This window comes from Budorcas taxicolor, chromosome 5 (assembly GCF_023091745.1).
Source record: "Budorcas taxicolor isolate Tak-1 chromosome 5, Takin1.1, whole genome shotgun sequence".
Taxonomy (NCBI): Eukaryota; Metazoa; Chordata; class Mammalia; order Artiodactyla; family Bovidae; genus Budorcas; species Budorcas taxicolor.
In genome coordinates, this window is record NC_068914.1 from 55,183,653 (window position 1) to 55,205,888 (window position 22,236).

General features: G+C 37.4%; 1 protein-coding gene across 1 annotated transcript in view; it reads left to right on the forward strand.

The window, feature by feature from the left end:
- Positions 1-22,236, forward strand: part of PTPRQ (protein tyrosine phosphatase receptor type Q) — a 236,614-nt gene that overhangs the window by 114,020 nt on the left and 100,358 nt on the right. Inside the window, exon 26 of the mRNA XM_052639801.1 lies at positions 8,373-8,696. Within this exon, the coding sequence (XP_052495761.1) occupies positions 8,373-8,696 (324 nt within the window). The remainder of the gene's footprint in view (positions 1-8,372; positions 8,697-22,236) is intronic.

Here is a 22,236-nt window from a genome sequence, read left to right on the forward strand (position 1 = left end):
TGAGATACACTAAGTAATCACTAAAAACTGATATGCATTTAAACTGTAACAAATTTTACTTGTATAGATCTATAGACCTTCATTTCAACCGTGATAAAAGTATTTCTCTGATAAGAATAATTTATGAATAAAAATATAATTTACGGAATACCTTGGCAGAGAATGTTGATCGCTTCATCACAGTTCAGTCATGTTCAGAAAATCTAAGCAAGCTGCGTGATTATTCCAGGAAGCATGGAATGATGTGTTCAAATGAGTACCATCTGTGAATAGAAAAAGTTTGAGGTTTTTAGTCATTCTTAAAGAATGGAAATCTGATTCTCCATGCTAAAATGAGTGTAATCCTTTTTGTATCTGTAATTCAATAGGGCAGTTGCCTTGAAATAGTCTAGTTCAACACACAGTTCATCAAAAGAGAAGATGCTGGATATAAATGAAGTTTACTGCTAGTTATTTATATGCACATCTCAGGTAGCCTTGTTAAAAAAACAACTGTCTATGAAGTTATACTATATATTTGGCCTCAGATTTATTTCTGGTTCATATTTCTAAATACATTTGAGTGAAAAATGTGTACAAATTTTGGTAGCACATGAAAACCAAAGGACTGTGTTATGAACCATAATTTAGTCAAATATCAATACTTACTGAGTGGCCCATACATGTCAGATTCTGGGTGTCTTGTGCAAGGCCCATCCCTGTGCCTGTCATAAGGAAGGCAATTGCAATTATTGTTACCCTTCCTTTAGTTAGGTTAGAATAACTTGTATAGGTCTTGTTTCTTTGTCAAGTTAAAGTACTGTCCTATCTAGACCTTTACTTCTCTGCAAAACTTAATTACAGAATGTAGAGCCTGTGAACCAATATTATGTAGAGCCTGTGGACCAATATTAATCTGGTGGATTTTTTTTTTTTTTTACTGTGCCACAGACTTTGCCATTAAAGTCTTCTTTCCTGAAATCTGAGGGGATAAAAAAGTTAGAGAGCCATGTGCATCATCCCTTCTGCTGAAATACAGGGAAAAGGTAGCCTCTTCTGCATTCTCCAGCTCCTAAATAGAGAATGCATCCTTTATTCCTCCCACCTCTAGTTGTTTAGTAAACCCTCGGTAAAGGAAACAGGAAAGGAGTAGTTGATGATGGACTAGAAAGAAAGGAAATTGCTGATCATACACACTGGATCTTATGGGAGAAAAGCAGTCAATGGCTTTAATGCAAATTAAAAGGCAATACAATAATCATCAAGTATTCCCACTGCACTTAGCGTAAAACTAAAAATCTTGAATCTAGCCTACAAGGCTCAACATTATCTGATTCTGGCCTACACCTATAACTTTCTATCTTCCCATTCACCTCCTGGTATACCCAGTAGCCTTTATGTGTTTCCACTGTGCTATGTTTTCTTATTCCAGCGTCTTAACATGTTTTTCACCAGGGAGGCTACATCTTATCTGTCAGATCTCCGATTAAATTCTAATTCATCAGGAACAGTCTGGTGACTGTCTATCTAAATCAAATCTCCTGTAATACCCTCTTATTCATTTGTTCATACTTCCAAAATATTTTTTAAATGCCTATTTTATTCCAAGAATTAGTCTAGACCTTCAGAGACACAATCTAACATGTAGGTTGGCATTTATGTATATACATAATATATACATAAATTTGGAGTAATTGCTCAATCTTTTTTATTGATATGAATGCAGAATAAAAACCTTTATAGATCTTTGGTACAAATGTTGGAGTAAAGTAGAAATGAAAATAGAATTAGGCCTGCTTAAGGTGGATTTCCAGTGTCAAACTAGGATTTATAGGATGGTAGATATCAGTTTAAAGTAAGGAAGACTACAAACTAATAGAGTGCCCTGGAAACAATTTTTTTTAAAGCCCCTCAAGATTTTGAGTTTGCCTTTGTATGTTTAAGAACAGGTTAGATAAGTAGAGATTGGTCATTTGTTCGTGGAAAGTTGTATTACTTTTCTATTGTAGGTCATGAATTATCACAAACTTAGTAATTTAAAAAACAACACCCACCCATTTATTAGAGAACAGTTCTGTAGGTCAGAGTCCTACTGGTGTGCTATGCCTGGATTCTGAGTCTCACGAAGTCTCACAAGGTCAAATCAAGGTTCCATGGGGTGAATTTTTATGTGGGGTGAAGGTTCTCTTCCAACCTACTATGGTTGTGGCAGAATTAAGTTTCTTACAGTTGTGGAACTGAGATCCCCAATTCCTGGCTGGCTTTTGGCCAAGGACTGTCCTTAGCTCCTAGAGAGGTCCTGAATTCTTTGTCAGGTGGTCCCTTCCTTCTTCAAAGCCAGCAGTTGAGAAATATTCATACATTGAATCTAATCTCTTGCTTAAAATACTTCCTCTTTGGTAACAAGCAAAAAAAGAAAAAACCTCTCTGCTTTTATTTTTTTAATATAAATTTATTTATTTTAATTGGAGGTTAATTAGTTTACAATATTGTGTTGGTTTTGCCATACATCAACATGAATCTGCCACAGGTATACACATGTTCCCCATCCTGAACGCCCCTCCCTCCCCATACCGTCCCTCTGGGTTGTCCCAGTGCACCAGCCCCAAGCATCCAGTATCATGCGTCGAACTTGGACTGGAAACTTGTTTCATATATGATATTATACATGTTTCAATGCCATTCTCCCAAATCATCCCACCCTCTCCCTCTCCCACAGAGTCCAAAAGTCTGTTCTACACATCTGTGTCTCTTTTGCTGTCTCTCATACAGGGTTATTGTTACCATCTTTCTAAATTCCATATATATGCGTTAGTATACTGTATTGGTGTTTTTCTTTCTGGCTTACTTTACTCTGTATGATAGGCTCCAGTTTCATCCATCTCATTAGAACTGATTCAAATGTATTCTTTTTAATGGCCTGAGTAATACTGCATAGTGTATATGTACCACAGCTTTGTTATCCATTCATCTCCTGATGGACATCTAGGTTGTTTCCATGTCCTGGCTATTATAAACAGTGCTGCGATGAACATTGGGGTACATGTGTCTCTTTCAGTTCTGGTTTCCTCAATGTGTATGCCCAGCAGTGGGATTGCTGGGTCATAAGGCAGTTCTATTTCCAGTTTTTTAAGGAATCTCCACACTGTTCTCCATAGTGGCTGTGCTAGTTTGCATTCCCACCAACAGTGTAAGAGGGTTCCTTTTTCTCCACTTTCTCTCCAGCATTTACTGTTTGTAGACTTTTTGATAACAGCCATTCTGACTGGCGTGAGATGGTACCTCATTGTGGTTTTGATTAGCATTTCTGTGATAATGAGTGATTCTGAGCATCTTTTCACATGTTTGTTAGCCATTTGTATGTCTTCCTTGGAGAAATGTCTATTTAGTTCTTTGGCCCATTTTTTGATTGGGTCGTTTATTTTTCTGGACTTGAGCTGCAGTAGTTGTATATTTTTGAGATTAATTCTTTGTCAGTTGCTTCATTTGCTATTATTTTTCTCCCATTCTGAAGGCTGTCTTTTCACCTTGCTTACAGTTTCCTTCATTGTGCAAAAGCGTTTAAGTTTAATTAGGTCCCATTTGTTTATTTTTGCTTTTATTTCCATTGCTTTGGGAGGTGGGTCATAGAGAATCCTGGTATGATTTATGTCAGAGAGTGTTTTACCTATGTTTTCCTTTAGGAGTTTTTAGTTTCTGGTCTTACATTTAGATCTTTAACCCATTTTGAGTTTATTTTTGTGTATGGTGTTAGAAAGTGATCTAGTTTCATTCTTTTACAAGTGGTTGACCAGTTTTCCCAGCACCACTTGTTAAAGAGATTGTCTTTAATCCATTGTATATTCTTGCCTCCTTTGTCAAAGATAAGGTGTCCACAGGTGCGTGGATTTATCTCTGGGCTTTCTATTTTGTTCCATTGATCTATATTTCTGTCTTTGTGCCAGTACCATACTGTCTTTATGACTGTGGCTTTATAGTAGAGCCTGAAGTCAGGCAGGTTGATTCCTCCAGTTCCATTCTTCTTTCTCAAGATTGCTTTGGCTATTCGAGGTTTTTTGTATTTCCATACAAATTGTGAAATTATTTGTTCTAGCTCTGTGAAAAATACTGTTGGTAGCTTGATAGGGATTGCATTGAATCTATAGACTGCTTTGGGTAGTATACTCATTTTCACTATATTGATTCTTCCAATCCATGCACATGGTATATTTCTCCATCTGTTAGTGTTCTCTGTGCTTTTAAAGGATTCGTTATAAAATTAGGGCCCTTGGATAATCTCTATTTTAATACATTTTGTTTTAGTCTTTATTTTTAAAGTATTTATTTGCTTATTTGCCTATTCCAGGTCTTAGTTGTGACATGTGGGATCTAGTTTCCTGACCAGGGATTGATCCCAAGTCCTTTGCATTGGGAGAGCAGAGTCTTAGCCACTGGACCACCAGGGAAGTCCCCTCTCCTTATTTTGAAGTAAACCGATTTGGATTCTTAATTATAGCTGCACTTTGTTTTGTTTTGTTTTGTTTTGTTTTTATCAGTGTTTGTTTGACAAACTGGAAAAGGCATAGAAGAAGGAGAAAGTGAAGTCACTCAGTTGTGCCTGACTCTTTGCCACCCACCCCATGGACTGCAGCCTACCAGGCTCCTCCATCCATGGGATTTCCCAGGCAAGAATACTGAAGTGGGCTTCCATTTCCTTCTCCAGGGGATCTTTCCCACTCAGGGATCAAACCTGGGTCTTCTGCATTGCAGGCAGATGCTTTGCTGTCTGAACCACCTGGGAAGCCTGGAAGAAGGCATATGTACTGAAATTCTTAGGGAGATCTGTCTCCATAAAGGTCAGATGTAAAAAGACAGGTTGATGGAGATCATCTCTGAGCTGCCATCAAATTCTGAGTCTGTGATCTTCTGATTCATCTGCCTGTGCTATGGATTCTACTATCAAAGTAGATCTAAAAATTCACTTCTTTCCTATTGCTACCATCTTATTTCTTCTTTGCTGAACAAATCAAATGCGCTATGAATTTGTCCCTTTACCTATTTGCGAGTATGACTGGATTTGAAAAGATGTACTTCTGAACATCTCATTCTGACAGCTTGATACAGCTTTCTATTGCTTGACAAGCAATCTATAATCTTGTGATGTAGCATGTCCCCAGACTCTCTTTGTTATTGCCAATATGAATTATAAGCCATAGTCAAACTTGATTTGGATCACATTGCCCTCCTTTTTTTGAATCTCTGCCTTCATAGTTAGTGAAATCTTCTCTGTTCATATGCAACCTTTCCTCTTAAAATTTTTTCTGAACCCCCAAATTAGTCAGGTTTCTCTGCTTTGTGTTAGATTAGTTTGAAAATGTATCTTATCATAAAGTGGTCTGAATTAAAATTGAGTGGCTGAAGGATTTCAATAAATAATGGAAATTCTACTTTTTAGCCAATTATGAACTTCTTTCTCTGCAAAGGTACATTTTCCTTAAAAATAACTTTTTCTCTAATTGCTCTTATACATAACTAAACATACAAGAGGGAGTGTGTTGTAAGTAGTCTAGTAAGTGTTCTGTTTGTAAGGCCACTTTTTTAGAGGTTAATGTTCGATTAAATACAGTAAGATATGACAAAAATATTAAATATTTGAAAACAGGCTAATTGTATATGATCATATAGCTTTAAGTAATTTACTATTGTTTTCTATTGCATTAGACTTTTTCTTCTCTTCCAGTTTTGTGTGTGTGTACTCAGTTGCTCAGTCGCGTCCAACTCTGCTATCCCGTGGTCTCTAGCCTGCCAGGCTCCTCTGTCCGTGGGATTTCCGAGGCAAGAATCCTGGAGTTGGTTGCCATATCCTTCTCCAGGAGATCTTCCTGATCCAGAGCTCAAACCCCATGTCTCCTGTGTCTCCTGCATTGGTGGGTGGATTCTTTACTACTGAACCACCTGGGAAACCCCTTTTCAGATTTAGGCAATATTAATATATAATCTATAGGTCTGTAAAACAAATAGAAATAAATATCAGATTTTAGGCTATGCCTATACACGATGATAATATCAACTATTCCAGTTTGTATCTTTTAAATAAAAAAAAACCTTTTTTGACTTTTATTTGACTCACTTGACCAAATTGATTTGCTGTTTTTGAGCCATGGAAATAGAGTTGTGATGTACTATTATTGGATGAGACAATTGAATCCAGATTGATTTGGCTATTTATTAAAATTTTTAATGTTGATATAGCTGTTTGTGGGATTGACTTGTGTAATACAATTAATATTCACATTCAAAAAATTGTCTGTAGATAATGCTGTAAAAATTTAAGAGAACATTCACATTTTTTAACTCAAGTCCAAACCTCTCTACAGAACTCCAGACTCATGCATACATCTATTATTTGACCTCCTCTGGGTATCTGACAGGCAATTCAAAGTTAACATGCTCAAAAGAAATCCTTAGTCTTGCTCTGCACCATTTGCTTCTTGTACAGTCATCCCTTTCTTGGTGAATAGTGACTTTATCTTTCTTTTTGCACCTGAGGACCTTAGAGCTTTCCCCTACTCCTCCTTCTCTCTTATATCTCATATGTCACATGTCGGCAAATCCTGTCAGCTGTCCTTCAACATATATTCAGAATCTGAACACTTCATTTCTGCTGCTGCATTTCCGCTGCAGGCCATCATGATCTCTTATGCTGACACTGCAATAGCTAACTAATTACTCTCTTTTCACCCTATCTCCCTTGTCCATTCTAAACAAAACAGCTAGAGTGATTCTGTGAAAATGCATGTTAGAACTCATAATTACTCCTGTTCAAGTGAGTCACACCAGTGTTCTACACTTGGTCTTATACAATCAAGTCTTCAGTGTTTCTTTTTGGATCTCACCTCGTACTAGCCCACTGGCCTCTTTTTTATTCTTCAAATATTACCAGGCCTGATTCCAACCTAGGAGTGTCATCATGCATTTGCCTCTGCTGGGAATGTTCTTCCTCAAAATATTCACATGGTTAGCTTCCCTACCTTCATCAGGAACTTCATGTCTCCTCCTCAGTGAGGCTTTCTCTCTGATGACTCAGCTTAAAATTTCGCTATCCTTGGGAACTCTTCTTCCCTTTCTTATTTTTTTCCGTAACAGTAATGATCATGCAGGCTTCCCTGGTGACTCAGTGGCAAAGAATCCTCCTGCCAATGCAGGAGATATGAGTTTGATCTCTGGGTCAGGAAGATCTGGAGAAGGATATGGCAACCCACTCTAGTATTCCTCCCTGGGAAATCCCATGGGCAGAGGAGCCTGGTGGGCTACAGTCCGTGGGTTCGCGAAAAATCGGATACAACTTAGAGACTGAGCACGCACTCATGCAGTCGTCATGCAAAATACTGTCTGTTTTGTCGGGCTTCTTTGGTGGGGGTATTTCCTGAAATCTGAATGTGATATGTTTAGGAAGGAAAGAGTTTTTAATGAATAATTTTCTAACTCATTTATTTTTAAATTTTATCTTTAATGCATACATTAACATAATGTTTTTATGAATAGCGTAATTTTCATACAAATCATTGTTTATTCCTATCTCAGCCTTCTGAGCGAAGGTCCTTGCACACATGTAAGGACAGGCATGGCTGAAGAAAGTGCTCGTGTCACTGAAGTCATTGTTCTTTCATATTTCCCACTTGAAAACAAAACATAAGCTTGTGTATTTTGATTTCCTAACACCAGTCCCAGAGCCTGACGCTTAGTATGCGTATAGTAAACCAGTAGATAATGTGAAATCTGATAATGATCCCAAGTAGGACCATGTTATTGTAGATGATACCTTATTCTGTGTGTGTCAATGTCAGTGTGGTTGATGATATTCTAGAAAGAGTTTTACTAATTTTAAATATGTGCAACATAAAATAAAAATTACCCAATTATATAAATTATTAATTCAGTCAATAATGTTTCTTTATTTTATAATCAGCATTTACTGTAAGATGTGCTTATATTTATCTAGTCATTTAAATATAAGAATGTCTTTCTTGGGAATTGACTAGTAAAACTCAGACCATACCTCTGAAAGTACATAGCGTTATATAACCATGCAATTTTCCTTTGTACCAGTGTTTATATAAGGAACTAAAGTAAGTTTTTATAAGCAACTTGTGAGTAAATTTGGGAGCAAAATTAGAAATAAAAATATCACAATTGTTTTGTCCCCTAACCCTTAGAATCATTGCTCTCTGAAGCATCGCCTTAAGTTCCTGCTCATTAAATGTGGGCGTATTAATCTAAGGGCAGTTGTAATAAGAGATCACCACTACATGCATAGTAAAAAAAAAAAAATTGTAAATCCTGTTTCTTCATCCCATTTACACAGTGTTCATTAATTCTGATTTTTTTTTTCATTTTTTCCCTTTAATTTTTAGTTCCCAGTGTTCCCATGAATATTGCTTTTTCTAATGTTCAGTCAACTAGTGCAACATTGACATGGATGAGACCTGACACTATCTTTGGCTACTTCCAAAACTACAAGATTACCACTCAACTTCGGGCTAAAAGATGCAGAGAATGGGACTCTGAAGAATGTATTGAACATCAAAAAATTCAGTACCTCTATGAAGCCGACCTAACTGAAGAGACAGTATATGGATTGAAGAAATTTAGATGGTATAGATTCCAAGTGGCTGCCAGCACCAATGCTGGCTATGGCAATGCTTCAAATTGGATATCTACCCAAACCCTGCCTGGTCGTAAGTATTGTCCTCTATATGTATGTATATATTAATTTTGGATTCAAGAAAAAGCTCTTTAAATGTTTTTCCATAGAAGTCATTCAGAATATAGGTAAAGATTGCTCTTGTTACATTAGTTTTATATTTTTAAATTAGCTGGTTGTCCTACTTGCTTAAATAACATCATCACCATCATAGCATTTAAGTTTTATTGAATTGAATCCTAACAGGAAATTCAGTTTCAGCCATTATTAGGGCTTTTCTCAAACTGCAGAATTGTATCAAGGTCATAGAGTCTTACATTGCAACAAAGCATTATGGTCTTCTCTGTGGCTTCTCATCAGGCTGTACTGATGGCCACTGAGTACCCTTTGGCTTTGCCTACATTTTCGCTTCATATCTGGAAGCTTTGCTGCTTTTAAGTCAGGCTTTACCACTTTGTCAGTGATTGTAGGCTTACGCGCGTGCGTGCGTGTGCGCACACACACACACATTCATACACATGCACATGGATTTTCATTGATGCTATTGTAGATCTTTATAAAGAGTGAAATAAACTTTGATCCAGAGCTTTTATTTTTTTTTGGGGGGGGGGGTCACTAAATGTGTCTCTTGTTACTATTCCCAAGGGTACCTAGAATAATGTTGGTATAGTAAATATTCAATGAATGTTTGTTAATGCAATTAAGCATTTGTGATAGAATCCAGACAACTCAGCCTTCAGTACGATTGTCCCCTCTCTCCTCTGGGGCACTTGGACTCGGTTTCTGTAAGGTCTGCCAACTGGCTTTTCTCTTACCTACCTGATAGCTCTTATTCTCTCTCTTTCTCATTTTTCAAATCTAAATGTTGGAGTGCTCAAAGATACATAGTTGGCCCTTTTCTTTATCAATGCATAATACCTAGGAGATCTTACCTTAAGAGACTTCATCCTGTCCTATGGCTTTAAAGTCTCCTTATATAGTAAGAAGAGGTGGCAAGAATACACAGAAGAACTGTACAAAAAAGATCTTCATGACCCAGATAATTATGATGGTGTGATCACTCACCTAGAGCCAGACATCCTGGAACGTGAAGACAAGTGGGCCTTAGAAAGCATCATGAAGAACAAAGCTAGTGGAGGTGATGGAATTCCAGTGGAGCTATTTCAAATCCTGAAAGATGATGCTGTGAAAGTGCTGCACTCAATATGCCAGCAAATTTGGAAAACTCCACAATGGCCATAGGACTGGAAAAGGTCAGTTTTCATTCCAATCCCAAAGAAAGGCAATGCCAAAGAATGCTCAAACTACTGCACAATTGCACTCATCTCACACGCTAGTAAAGTAATGCTCAAAATTCTCCAAGCCAGGCTTCAGCAATACGTGAACTGTGAACTTCCAGATGTTCAAGCTGGTTTTAGAAAAGGCAGAGGAACCAGAGATCAAATTGCCAACATCTGCTGGAACATCGAAAAAGCAAGAGAGTTCCAGAAAGACATCTATTTCTGCTTTATTGACTATGCCAAAGCCTTTGACTGTGTGGATCGCAATTAACTGTGGAAAATTCTGAAAGAGATGGGAATATCAGACCACCTGATTTGCCTCTTGAGAAATCTGTATGCAGGTCAGGAAGCAACAGTTAGAACTGGTGGACGTGGAACAACAGACTGGTTCCAAATAGGAAAAAGAGTACATCAAGGCTGTATATTGTCACCCTGCTTATTTAACTTCTATGCAGAGTACATCATGAGAAACGCTGGGCTGGAGGAAGCACAAGCTGGAATCAAGATTGCCGGGAGAAATATCAATAACCTCAGATATGCAGATGACACCACCCTTATGGCAGAAAGTGAAGAGGAAGTAAAAAGCCTCTTGATGAAAGTGAAAGAGGAGAGTGAAAAAGTTGGCTTAAAGCTCAACTTTCAGAAATCGAAGATCATGGCATCTGGTCCCATCACTTCATGGGAAATAGATGGGGAAACAGTGGAAACAGTGCCAGACTTTATCTTTTGGGCTCCAAAATCACTGCAGATGGTGATTACTGCCATGAAATTAAAAGATGCTTACTTCTTGGAAGGAAAGTTATGACCAACCTAGATAGCATATTAAAAAGCAGAGATATTACTTTGCCAACAAAGGTCCGTCTAGTCAAGGCTATGAGTTTTCCAGTAGTCATGTCTGGATGTGAGAGTTGGACTGTGAAGAAAGCTGAGTGCTGAAGAATTGATGCTTTTGAACTGTGGTGTTGAAGAAGACTCTTGAGAGTCCCTTGGACTGCAAGGAGATCCAACCAGTCCATTCTAAAGGAGATCAGTCCTGGGTGTTCTTTGGAAGGAATGATGCTAAAGCTGAAACTCCAGTACTTTGTCCACCTCATGTGAAGAGTTGACTCATTGGAAAAGACTCCAATGCTGGGAGGGATTGGGGCAGGAGGAGAAGGGGACAACAGAGGGTGAGATGGCTGGATGGCATCACCGACTCGATGGATGTGAATTTGAGTAAACTCCGGGAGTTGGTGATGGACAGGAAGGCCTGGCGTGCTGCAAATCATGGGGATGCAAAGAGTCGGACACGACTGAGCTACTGAACTAACCATATAGTGATCATTCTCAAATATCTATTTTTAGGTCTGACTGCTCCCTAGAACCCAATCAGTATATGTACCTGATGAACTGACATCATTGGGCAGATGTGTCTAATATCCTCTCAAAATTAATGTGATCTAAACACTAAGGCTTCTCAGTATCCAAATGTAGAAAAGGAGAATCTTGCACTGTTCTTTTCCTCCTCTACTCTGCTAGTGACTTATTTTTACCATACTGTCTAAACACATCCCTCCTTTTGCATTACTATTAGTCCTCTCCTTCTTTACTGCTACCGCTGCCTTAACCTAATTGACCTCCTTGGCTTTCATACTCATCTTTTAAAATAAATCATATGATGTCACTTGCTTGTATAAAGCTATTCAATGAATCCATTGCTCTTGGAATACAATTCAAATTTCTTAATATGTTCAACAAAGCCCTTATGTGACTTGACTCTTACCTAACTCTCTAACCTCATCCATTATCATTTCCCCTTTTTCCTTATTATCTTCATTATCATGTTCTCATTATCATATCCTCATTATCTCATTATGATATCTCACTATCATATCTCACTACCATATCCTCATTATCATATTCCCATTATCCTCCACTCATACTGGATAATTTTTGTGTTGCTTGAACACACTGAAGTCCTAGAACCTGGGGCTTTGCATGCCCTGTTCCTTTGCATTGGAATGCTTTTCCATGTCCATCTTTGCATGAGCAGCTGTTTATAATGTTACTTCCACTTGAATGATTCCTACTCAGAATGAATTTCCCTGACCACCCAATCTAAAAGAGCCATGCAGTGTATTTCAAGAATATCATCTTAATGAAAATTTATAATTACCTGATCATTTTTATTTTTATGTATTTGTTTATTTTTAGAATTTGTCTTAATCATTACTATTTCCTTGTTGCCTAGAATGATACCTGTCAACAGTACACCCTCCATAAATATCTCCTGAAAGAGTTAAACTTGATTGAATAAGCTAAAATGGATGAGGGAGCATGAACTCTTTTCCAAAGCAGGGAATAGAGAGGATGACAGTGCCATAACAAAGAAAAGGAAAATATGGGGAGAAAATCAAGCTGTTTAGTCAATAAGTATAGTTATGTTTACTCTGTTAACTTGGAGAAGAAATAACTCTTATAATCTAAGTGACTAGACAACAGAAAGAAACAGATGCTTAGAGATTAGAACATAGGTAAAGTGAGGAATTTTAGTTGCTTCAGCCAATAACAATAATCAGAATTACAAGTGAGAGAAGAATGGGACACTGAATTAATACATGTTAAAGTCACAGGGACAACTGTTACTGAAGACATTATACAAGTACCGTAATGAATGAAGCAGACTGCTGATGTAAGGTGATTGAGAGAGGTGGACACCATGGCAGATTAACAAAAGGTGCTGTCTATGGGGCAACCACTACTCAGCCCTGGCTGATTACTGTCATACAGAAAATCATGCTATTAGGATGTAGGATGTGTTCAGAGAAATAGGAAAGCTGAATTTTTTACGGTGAAAATACTCAACTTCTTGTTGTAACAAGTTGTTTTAAATGTAAAAACTTTCAGCTTTTCAAACCAGACATGTCAGTAGTCCAGATCTGGCCTGTGGGCAACTAAATTGCTACCTTTGGTTAAAATGGGCTTCCCTGGTGGCTCAGATAGTAAAGGAACTGCCTGCAATGGAGGAGACCTGAGTTCGATCCCTGGGCTGGGAAGATTCCCTGGAGAAGGGAATGGCTTCCCACTCCAGTATTCTTGTCTAGAGAATCCCATGGACAGAGGAGCCTGGTGGGCTCCATAGGTTGCAAAGAGTCGGGCACGACTGGGTGACTCACACTCACATTACTTACTTGGGTTAAAATAGACCCTATGCCTGTACATCTGCAGCCACTGAGGCTCCCCGCCCTTCTCCTTCTGAGTATCTCCCTTGGATAGTAGCTGCTGCTTCCTCCTACAGCAAGCCAGTAATTGGAGTCTGTAAATGCCTCATCTCCTTGAGCACTCTAGACAGGGTGGTGGTAGATGTTTGGTTAGCACTACATGACTTACCTGATCAATTCAAACGCTCATAAAGGAAACTAGGAAGTTGGATTTTTACAAAATCCCACATTCTTTCTTTTTAAGTTACATATTTAAAATTTTTTTTAATTTTTATAATTTTATTTATTTATTTATTTTTGGCTATGTTGGGTCTTCATTGCCATGCAGGTTTGTTTCTCTAGTTGCAGCAAGCAGGGCCTACTCTCTGGTTGCGGTGCAGGGGCTTCTCGCTGCAGCGGCTCCTCTGTTGTGCAGCACAGGCTCTGGGGCATGCTGGCTCCGGTAGTCGTGGCACGTGGGCTCAGTAGTTGTAGCTCCTGGGCGCTAGAGCACATTCAGTAGTTGTGGCGAATGGACTGGGTTGCTCTGTGGGATTTTCCTGGATCAGGGATCGAACCTGTGTCTCCTGCCTTGACAGATGAGAATCCCACATTCTTAATCCTGAAAATTTGGGAGTCTTTCCACTTGAGTGTCATTGCTTCTACCAGAGTCCCTTCTCTCCCTCTCCACCCTTAAGGTCTATGACCCACTCACTAGAATTTGGTCATTTTCAGCTCTCTGCTGTGCTACTTTGCTCATTCTGGTCTAAAGAATGGTGGTTCAGTTCAGTTCAGTTCAGTCACTCAGTCGTGTCTGACTCTTTGTGACCCCATGAATCGCAGCACACCAGGCCTCCTTGTCCATCACTGACTCCCGGAGTTCACTCAGACTCACGTCCATTGAGTCAGTGATGCCATCCAGCCATCTCATCCTTGGTCGTCCCCTTTTTCTCCTGACCCCAATCCCTCCCAGCATCAGTCTTTTCCAATGAGTCAACTCTTTGTATGAGGTGGCCAAAGTACTGGAGTTTCAGCTTTAGCATCATTCCTTCCAAAGACATCCCAGGGCTGATCTTCAGAATGAACTGGTTGGATCTCCTTGCAGCCAAAGGGACTCTCAAGAATCTTCTCCAACACCACAGTTCAAAAGCATCAATTCTTCAGCGCTAAGCCTTCTTCACAGTCCAACTCTCACATCCATACATGACTACTGGAAAAACCATAGCCTTGACTAGACGGACCTTTGTTGGCAAAGTAATGTCTCCGCTTTTGAATATGCTATCTAGGTTATCATAGCTTTCCTTCCAAGGAGTAAGCGTCTTTTAATTTCATGGCTGCAGTCACCATCTGCAGTGATTTTGGAGCCCCAAAAAATAAAGTCTGACACTGTTTCCACTGTTTGCCCATCTATTTCCCGTGAAGTGATGGGACCAGATGCCATGATCTTCGTTTTCTGAATGTTGAGCTTTAAGCCAACTTTTTCACTCTTCTCTTTCACTTTCATCAAGAGGCTTTTTAGTTCCTCTTCACTTTCTGCCATAAGAATGGTGGTAGACTACTTCAAATATTTCATGATTAGTGTGAGCCTTTTTTTTTTAATAGCATTATTTTTTTCATTTTATTAGGAGGTATTCCTTTGCCATTGGTGGTTGGTTGATTAGTTTGTTGGTTCTTGATGCAATGGAGAGGATAATCTTGGCTTTTTTCACTCCAACTCCCAGATCTTTACTTGATGACTAATCCAAAGAGTACCTTTGTGTGGAATACCAGTGTGAATTTTATCTGACACTTTTCCTCTCTTTTAGTCTGGTATCTCATTGCCACAATTTAAACTATCCATCAGAGAATAACTGGTTGTGAAAAATATTAATAGTTAAGTAGACTTTCTATACTACTTTTATCCCCTTTTCTTTTTCTTTATCCTTAAGAACTCATTTTCTATTCAGTTTATCAATAAAATAGAAAAGAGAATACAGTTGTGTTTCTACCACTGTGATTAAGAGAAAAGTGAAAATATTAGTATATTTCAGAATTTGTGACAACAGACAGATTATTTTTCCTGGCATTGTCAAACTTACAACTTTTCAGCTGAGTATTCATATGGGGGTAGGAATAATAAATTAATTTTGAAAGTTATAAGAATGAGTTGGTCACTTTTCATTTAGTTTCATAAATGAAGTCGACATTTTTCTAATGATAAATGAATTTTATAAATGTACAGTAAAAAACGTGTTATTAAGCCAAGGAGAGATACTCTGAGGTGGAATTTAATATGAAAAATGAAAACACACCATATATATATTGTTAAAAGACAGTATATATAGTGAGCTAACATATTGTATAAGAATAAGAGAAATTAGAATAGTCAAGCAACAAAAAACTTGAAGAGCAGTAATATTTTTAAGATTAAATAAAGTAAATAAGGATTAGATGTTGATTCTGCATACCAAAGTTGAAAAGCATTACAGATATTTTGTAAGCAAAAGGTAATCTGGATGAAGAAATTTACTAAGTATCTTTATCTGTTATTGATTCAAAAAAGTATTATGTCATTTTATAATATAAGAAAAATGATGAAAATGAGTCATTTCTGTGAATTAAGGAGAACATTAAATAATATAAAATCAGCATTGAAACTTCGTGCAGGTTATTCTAATGGCATCAAGTTGTGCCTAAGCACTTACTACCAGAACCTCTTAATCAAAACCTGGAGCTTCTTTGATAAGGAGCTAGTAATTGATGGCTAGTTTCAGGTCAAATGATTCAACATGTGAATAGCTCAAATAAAAAGACCACCCACTTGGAATAATATTATAAAATGTTCTAAAATGGCTTATGGAGAGCTCATAAAGAAGAGCACTCAAATTGAAGACGCAGGGAACAATGTTAGAATGCACGCTGAGAATTAAATGGGGTTATTTTCTGAATCTGGATCTACTTCTGTACACTGACGTGAACAAAAGTAACAATATTCAGCCAACCCAAGCAAGCATTTCTTCCTCCCACCTACTCTGATCTAGATAATTGAAGCCAAATTGCTTTTCTCCTTAAATCATCTGTATAATAGCTATTGCTCTCTTCTTCACACTGAGTATGCATGGCTACAAACATAAGCACAGAAATTACAAATGGCAGAAATATTTAACTTGAAACATGAAAGTCTTCCAGATTATTTTACTCATCTCTTACTTCTCTTGATTAAACTTAGACTCAAAAGGGATATTAGTTGTGTGGGGGGGAGGAATAGAGAATGGAAAGTTGTTAAATTTCTCTGTGGTCCACAATAGGTACTTATAATGCTGAGGAAGTGTACAATTTTAAAAGAGTGTGGGTGTGAAATTAGTATGGAGTGAAATGGGACTCTCATAATGTGCATCTCCTATAGACCACCAAGACTGGAAACCAGCAAGAAAGGAAAATTCCTGGGGTAGCTCTTAGGTTGTGAAAACCACGGGATACCATACTCATGAGGAATTTTAACTACCCAAACATCTGTTAGGTTAAAAAAAAAAAATTCAGGAAAACATGCCTCATCAAAGAAGCTTCCAAGGAATGCAACTTTATGATTTAAAAAGAAGAAAGCCAAATAGAGGGCAAAGCACTCTTTAACATCTTAAAAAATGAGACATTGTTGATGTATTATTATATATTCAATTGTTTTTCTTAATATCTTCTAAATGGTGTAATGAACTTACAATGTGAATGCTATCATAATAGAGAGAGATATTCTACTTTCTATAAAGAGGCAATTATGGCTGATAAGAAATGTCAGCCATAAATAGGAAAATATAACTCATGACATGAAGAAGCCCAATTGGTGGCAGTGGGTTTTTACAATAGGCTCTATCCTGTTGCCAGTAGAGGAAGCGAATATAATTTATTCTAGACATGATGGTTGTACTTCTGAAAAATTAATTAGTTGCTGTTGAAAATCTTTTAAGTTAGTTACCCAAGGCTCCCGAATGTGTAATTCAAGCTGACATCTCTCTCCCCTAGACTATAGATTGAAGTTACTAGTATGACCAGTTAGGTCTCCAGAGGCATCTGGAACCCCATATTACTATTCTTCCTGCCCCACTGCATGCCTTCTCCTAGATGTTCTCTGTTTCAGTGTATTATACATTGTTCATCTAAGTGTTCAAGTGAGGGATCTAGGAATCATTCTTAATTCTTTTTAGCCATCCCCACTCCTCAGTCCATACCTGAACCAAATTTCCCTTCTAAATATTTCTTGAATTTTGTAGGTTTCTCTGTTAAGGGTTTCTAAATTCATACTGTTAAAATACACCTCATAGATTATTACAAAAAATATCTAAATGGTCTTTCTGTTCTTATTTTCTCTACCCTCCACCTAAACCTAGATTTTGAATATACCTATTTGCTATTTCTCTAATATCTTTGGTGGTTTTCTGTTTCCTTTTGATATGCTCTATAAGATTACCAAAATCACTGCAGATGGTGACTGCAGCCATGAAATTAAAAGATGCTTACTCCTTGGAAGAAAAGTTATGACCAACCTAGACAGCTTATTAAAAAGCAGAGTCATTACTTTGCCAACAAAGGTCCATCTAGTCAAAGCTATGGTTTTTCCAGTAGTCATGTATGGATGTGAGAGTTGGACTATAAAGAAAGCTGATCACCGAAGAATTGATGCTTGTGAATTGTGTTGAAGGAAGACTCTTGAGAGCCCTCGGACTGCAAGGAGATCCAATCTATCCTAAAGGAAATCAGTCCTGAATATTCATTGGAAGGACTGATGCTAAAGCTGAAACTCCAGTACTTTGGCCACCTCACGCAAAGAGTTGACTCATTGGAAAAGACCCTGATGCTTGGAGGGATTGGGGACAGGAGGAGAAGGGGACAACAGACGATGAGATGGCTGGATGGCATCACTAACTCGATAGACGTGAGTTTGAGTGAACTCCGGCAGTTGGGGATGGACAGGCAGGCCTGGTGTGCTGCGATTCATGGGGTCGCAAAGAGTCAGACACAACTGAGTGACTGAACTGAACTGATAAGATTACCTATGATTTTTGCTTATATTCCCCACACACCCCTCACTGTTTCCCCGTTGTGCTCCAGAATCTTTGCTGCTCTTTCTTACTGTCCTTCCTGCCCACTTTTGGAGACCAAAAGGCCTTTTCTTTATGTTTCACGCCAAATATCTCCTCTGCAAAGCCTTCTGTCAATTCCTCTTTCTACTCCCACCTTCCAAAAGTTATTTCTAAACACTGAACCTATTGCAACATAATTATTTACCTCTTCTGTGGAACTCTGAGCTCCTTAAAGACAGAGCTGACCAGTGATGATGTCTTATGTATGTTTCTACTCTTTATGCCTACTCAGTATTTAAGACTGAATGAATGTGGCATTTGGACTCAAGGAAGGCATTGACTTTAATGTGAACGTATTTCAATGTCAAAATTCTCCATTGCAAAATCATTCATACTCATTTTCTTCAAATTTTCTTTTTGTCAAATTGTCTTTCAAATATTTGCATGGTGCCTGTCAAAATTAAAATTCTCCCAGTCAGTTTCTATTCGTGTGTGACATGTCCAGCTTCTTTTTCACAAACCGGTATATTTTATATTGTTGATATGTGTTTTTTCATTAACGTTTAAGTATGAATTACTGCTTACAGGGAAGAAGTGTGGACATAAATTGAGGATTTCAAACTGTGAAAGAAAATAATTTCTTCATAAATTTCAGAGTGAAGTTTTAACAGTACCTAAATAATTAACTGAGATAATAAATTGTTAATGAATTTATGAAATGGAATATAATAGGTTGATAGTTCATGAAGAAGGTAAAGGAGAACAGTGTCTAAATTTGGGCTGCTAAATATGTTTAGAAAGGATATTTAGGTGAAATCATAGTTTAAAGAACATAATAGTGATTATATAAAATTATTTTTAAAGGATTCAACTGTATATTTAATTTAAAAGAACATTTGTCAGGTTACCAGTTTTCCAGAATATAAATAAAAATATTTTGAAATCCTATTACATAAGCATGTAGAATATGTTTTTCAGTAAAATTGCTAAAAATCGCTAAAAGGATAAGAATGATTATTATATTTTTTTCTCAATCATCAGTGTTATAGAAAATTTGGTTTATCAAAAGGATAAAAGGAGAAAAAAATGTTTCTCCCAATAATATTTAGCAGTATTTTATCTTTTATTAATTTGATGAATTCTCCTACTTTCTCATCTCAAACTTCAAATCTCATGTTGAATTTATTCTGACTTTTCTGAGAACCTTCTTTCTCTTGGTTCAGAAAGAATTGTGAAGTAAGTTTGATTCTTGGTTATTTCTGGTCATTCACCTCAGTTTGGGGCTGCCTTAGTGTTAGGCCCTGAGTTAACAGATTTTCAGGTCTCTTTTCTTCTGCATTTATAGAAGAATTAGGGATTTGACTACAGGAAACTCCCATTCCTGAAGAAAGTATAGGATTGCTATGTCTGGTAGGGTAGGGCACGTTTTGGTTGGGCCCAGTAACTGAGCTGAGACCCCTTGGCTGGATAGTTAATAGTGACAGCAGTAACTGAGCTTAGCAAGGGTTTACTATGTGCTGGTATTAGTCTGAGAGCTTTATACACATCAGTTTATTCATGAGCCTCATTCATTTCTAAGACAGAGCTTGTGCTCTTAGATCTTGACTAGCAAAGCCTCATGGTGGTGTGAAAGTACTAAGAGGTGGAATGTGTTAAGTAGGATTACAAAGGGAAGATAGGTAAGATCATAATTTAAAGGAAATCACAGCATGCACATAAAATTAAGCTATATAATAAAGTATTCAACTCTGTATTTTTAAATTTTTTATTGAAGTATAGTTGGTTTGCAATGTTGCATTAATTTCTGCTATACAAGACACAGAGAATAGATGTGGAAACAGTAGGGGAAAGAGAGGGTAGGACAAATTGAGAGAGTAGCATTGAAACATATACATTACCATATGTAAAATTAGATAGCCAGCGGAAATTTGCTGTATGATATAGGGAACTCAAATCTGGTGCTCTGTGACAACCTAGAAGGGTGGGATGGGGTGAGAGGGAGGTTCAAATGGGAGGGGATACATGTATACCTATGGCTGATTCATGTTGATATACGGCAGAAACCAACACAATATTATAAAACAATTATCCAATTAAAAATAAATTTTAAAAATGTCTGCCATACAGCAAAGTGACTCAGTTATGCATGTATGTATATATTCTTTTTCATATCTTTTCTATTATTTATCATACGATATTTAATATAGTTATCTGTGCTATACAGTAGGATCTTGTCGTTTATCTTTTCTATGTATAATAGCTTATATCTGCTCACCCCAACCTCCCACTTCATCCCTCCACCAATCCCCCGCACTTGGTAACCACAAGCCTGTCTATGTCTGTAAATCTGTTTCATAGATAGGTTCATTTGTGCATATTCTAGATTCCACATATAAGTATAGTATTTGTCTTTCTCTTTCTTGCTTACGTAAGTGTGATACTCTCTAGTTGCATCCATGTTGCTGCAAATGGCATTCATTCACCCTTTTATGGCCGAGTAATATTCTACAGTATACGTGTACCATAGCTTCTTTATCCAGTCATATGTCAGTGGACATTTAGGTTGTTTCCGTATCTTGGCTATTGTGAATAGTGCTGCTATGAATATAGTGATGCGTGTATCTTTTTTTTTTTAATTTTTATTTTTACTTTATTTTACTTTACAATACTGTATTGGTTTTGCCGTACACAGACATGAATCCACCACAGGTGTACATGAGTTCCCAAACATGAACCCCCCTCCCACCTCCCATCCCGTATCATCTCTCTGGATCATCCCCGTGCACCAGCCCCAAGCATCCTGTATCAAACATATTTTTGAATTATAGAGTTTTGTCTGTATATGCCCAGGAGTAAGATTGCTGGATCTTATGGCAACTCTGTTTTTAGCTGAGGAACCTCCCTACTCTTTTCCAGTGTGGCTTACATTCCCACTAACAGTGTAGAAAGGTTCCCTTTTTTCTACATCCTTTCCAGCATTTTTATTCATAGAGTTTTCAATCATGGCCACACTGACCAGTGTGAGGTGGTACCTCACTGAAGTTTTGATTTGTATTTCTCATTAATTAGTGATATTGAGCATCATTTCTAATGCTTTTTGGCCATGTGTGTTTCTTCTTTGGAGAAATGTCTATTTAGGTCTTCTGCCCATTTTTCAATTGAGTTATTTGGTTTTCTGTTGTTGAATTGTATGAGCTGCTTATCTATTTTGAAAATTCAGTCCTTGTTGGTCACATTATTTACAAATATGTTCTCCTATTCTGTAGGTTGTCGTTTTGTTTATAATTTCTTTACCATGCAAAAGCTTGTACATCTGATGAAACCAATTCTATATTTAATGTCAAAAAATTTTCCCAGGGTGTTAAGCCAGTTAGGTTGTTAAAGCAAGTTTTCTAGAATATAAATAAAAATAATTAGAAGTCTGCATTTGCATGAATAACTGGATGTCTTTCAGCAAGTAACTAAAAACCAAACAGTTAAAGGAAATTTAAAGGATAATCAGTATGTGATATTACTAGTTTTGAAAACCAAATCTAAGAAAGACCTAGAGATACTATGCAAGTTTCTAATTATAATCCACCTGTCTCCATTCTCAAACAAATTGAATGGGACTTGCCCTAGTACACATGACCTCTAACTATATTTTTGGTTTCTTTTCTCTTTAGTTATACCCTTGGTAGTTATTATACACTGATCATACCTACATGTAATGCATGGGAGAATGAAGCATCAACACTTTTCTCAGTCCTACCTCTTTGCTGTGGTGATGGCCTTATCTAAATCATTCCAGCTTGTTCCCGCATGTAGCTTCAAGGTACCATAGAACGGATGTTGTCTTATATTCTTAAGGAACATGATGACCTCTAACTAGTCTAGAAACTTTAGAAATAGAAGGGAGTGATGGTAGGGAGAATTCTCTATGTAGTTCATCCAGAATTAAAATACATGAAAAGTTCTGGAGAAGGGAATGGCAACCCACTCCAGTATTCTTGCCTGTAGAATTTCATGGAGAGGAGAGCCTGGCAGGCTGCAGTCCATGGGTTTGCAAAGAGTTGGACATG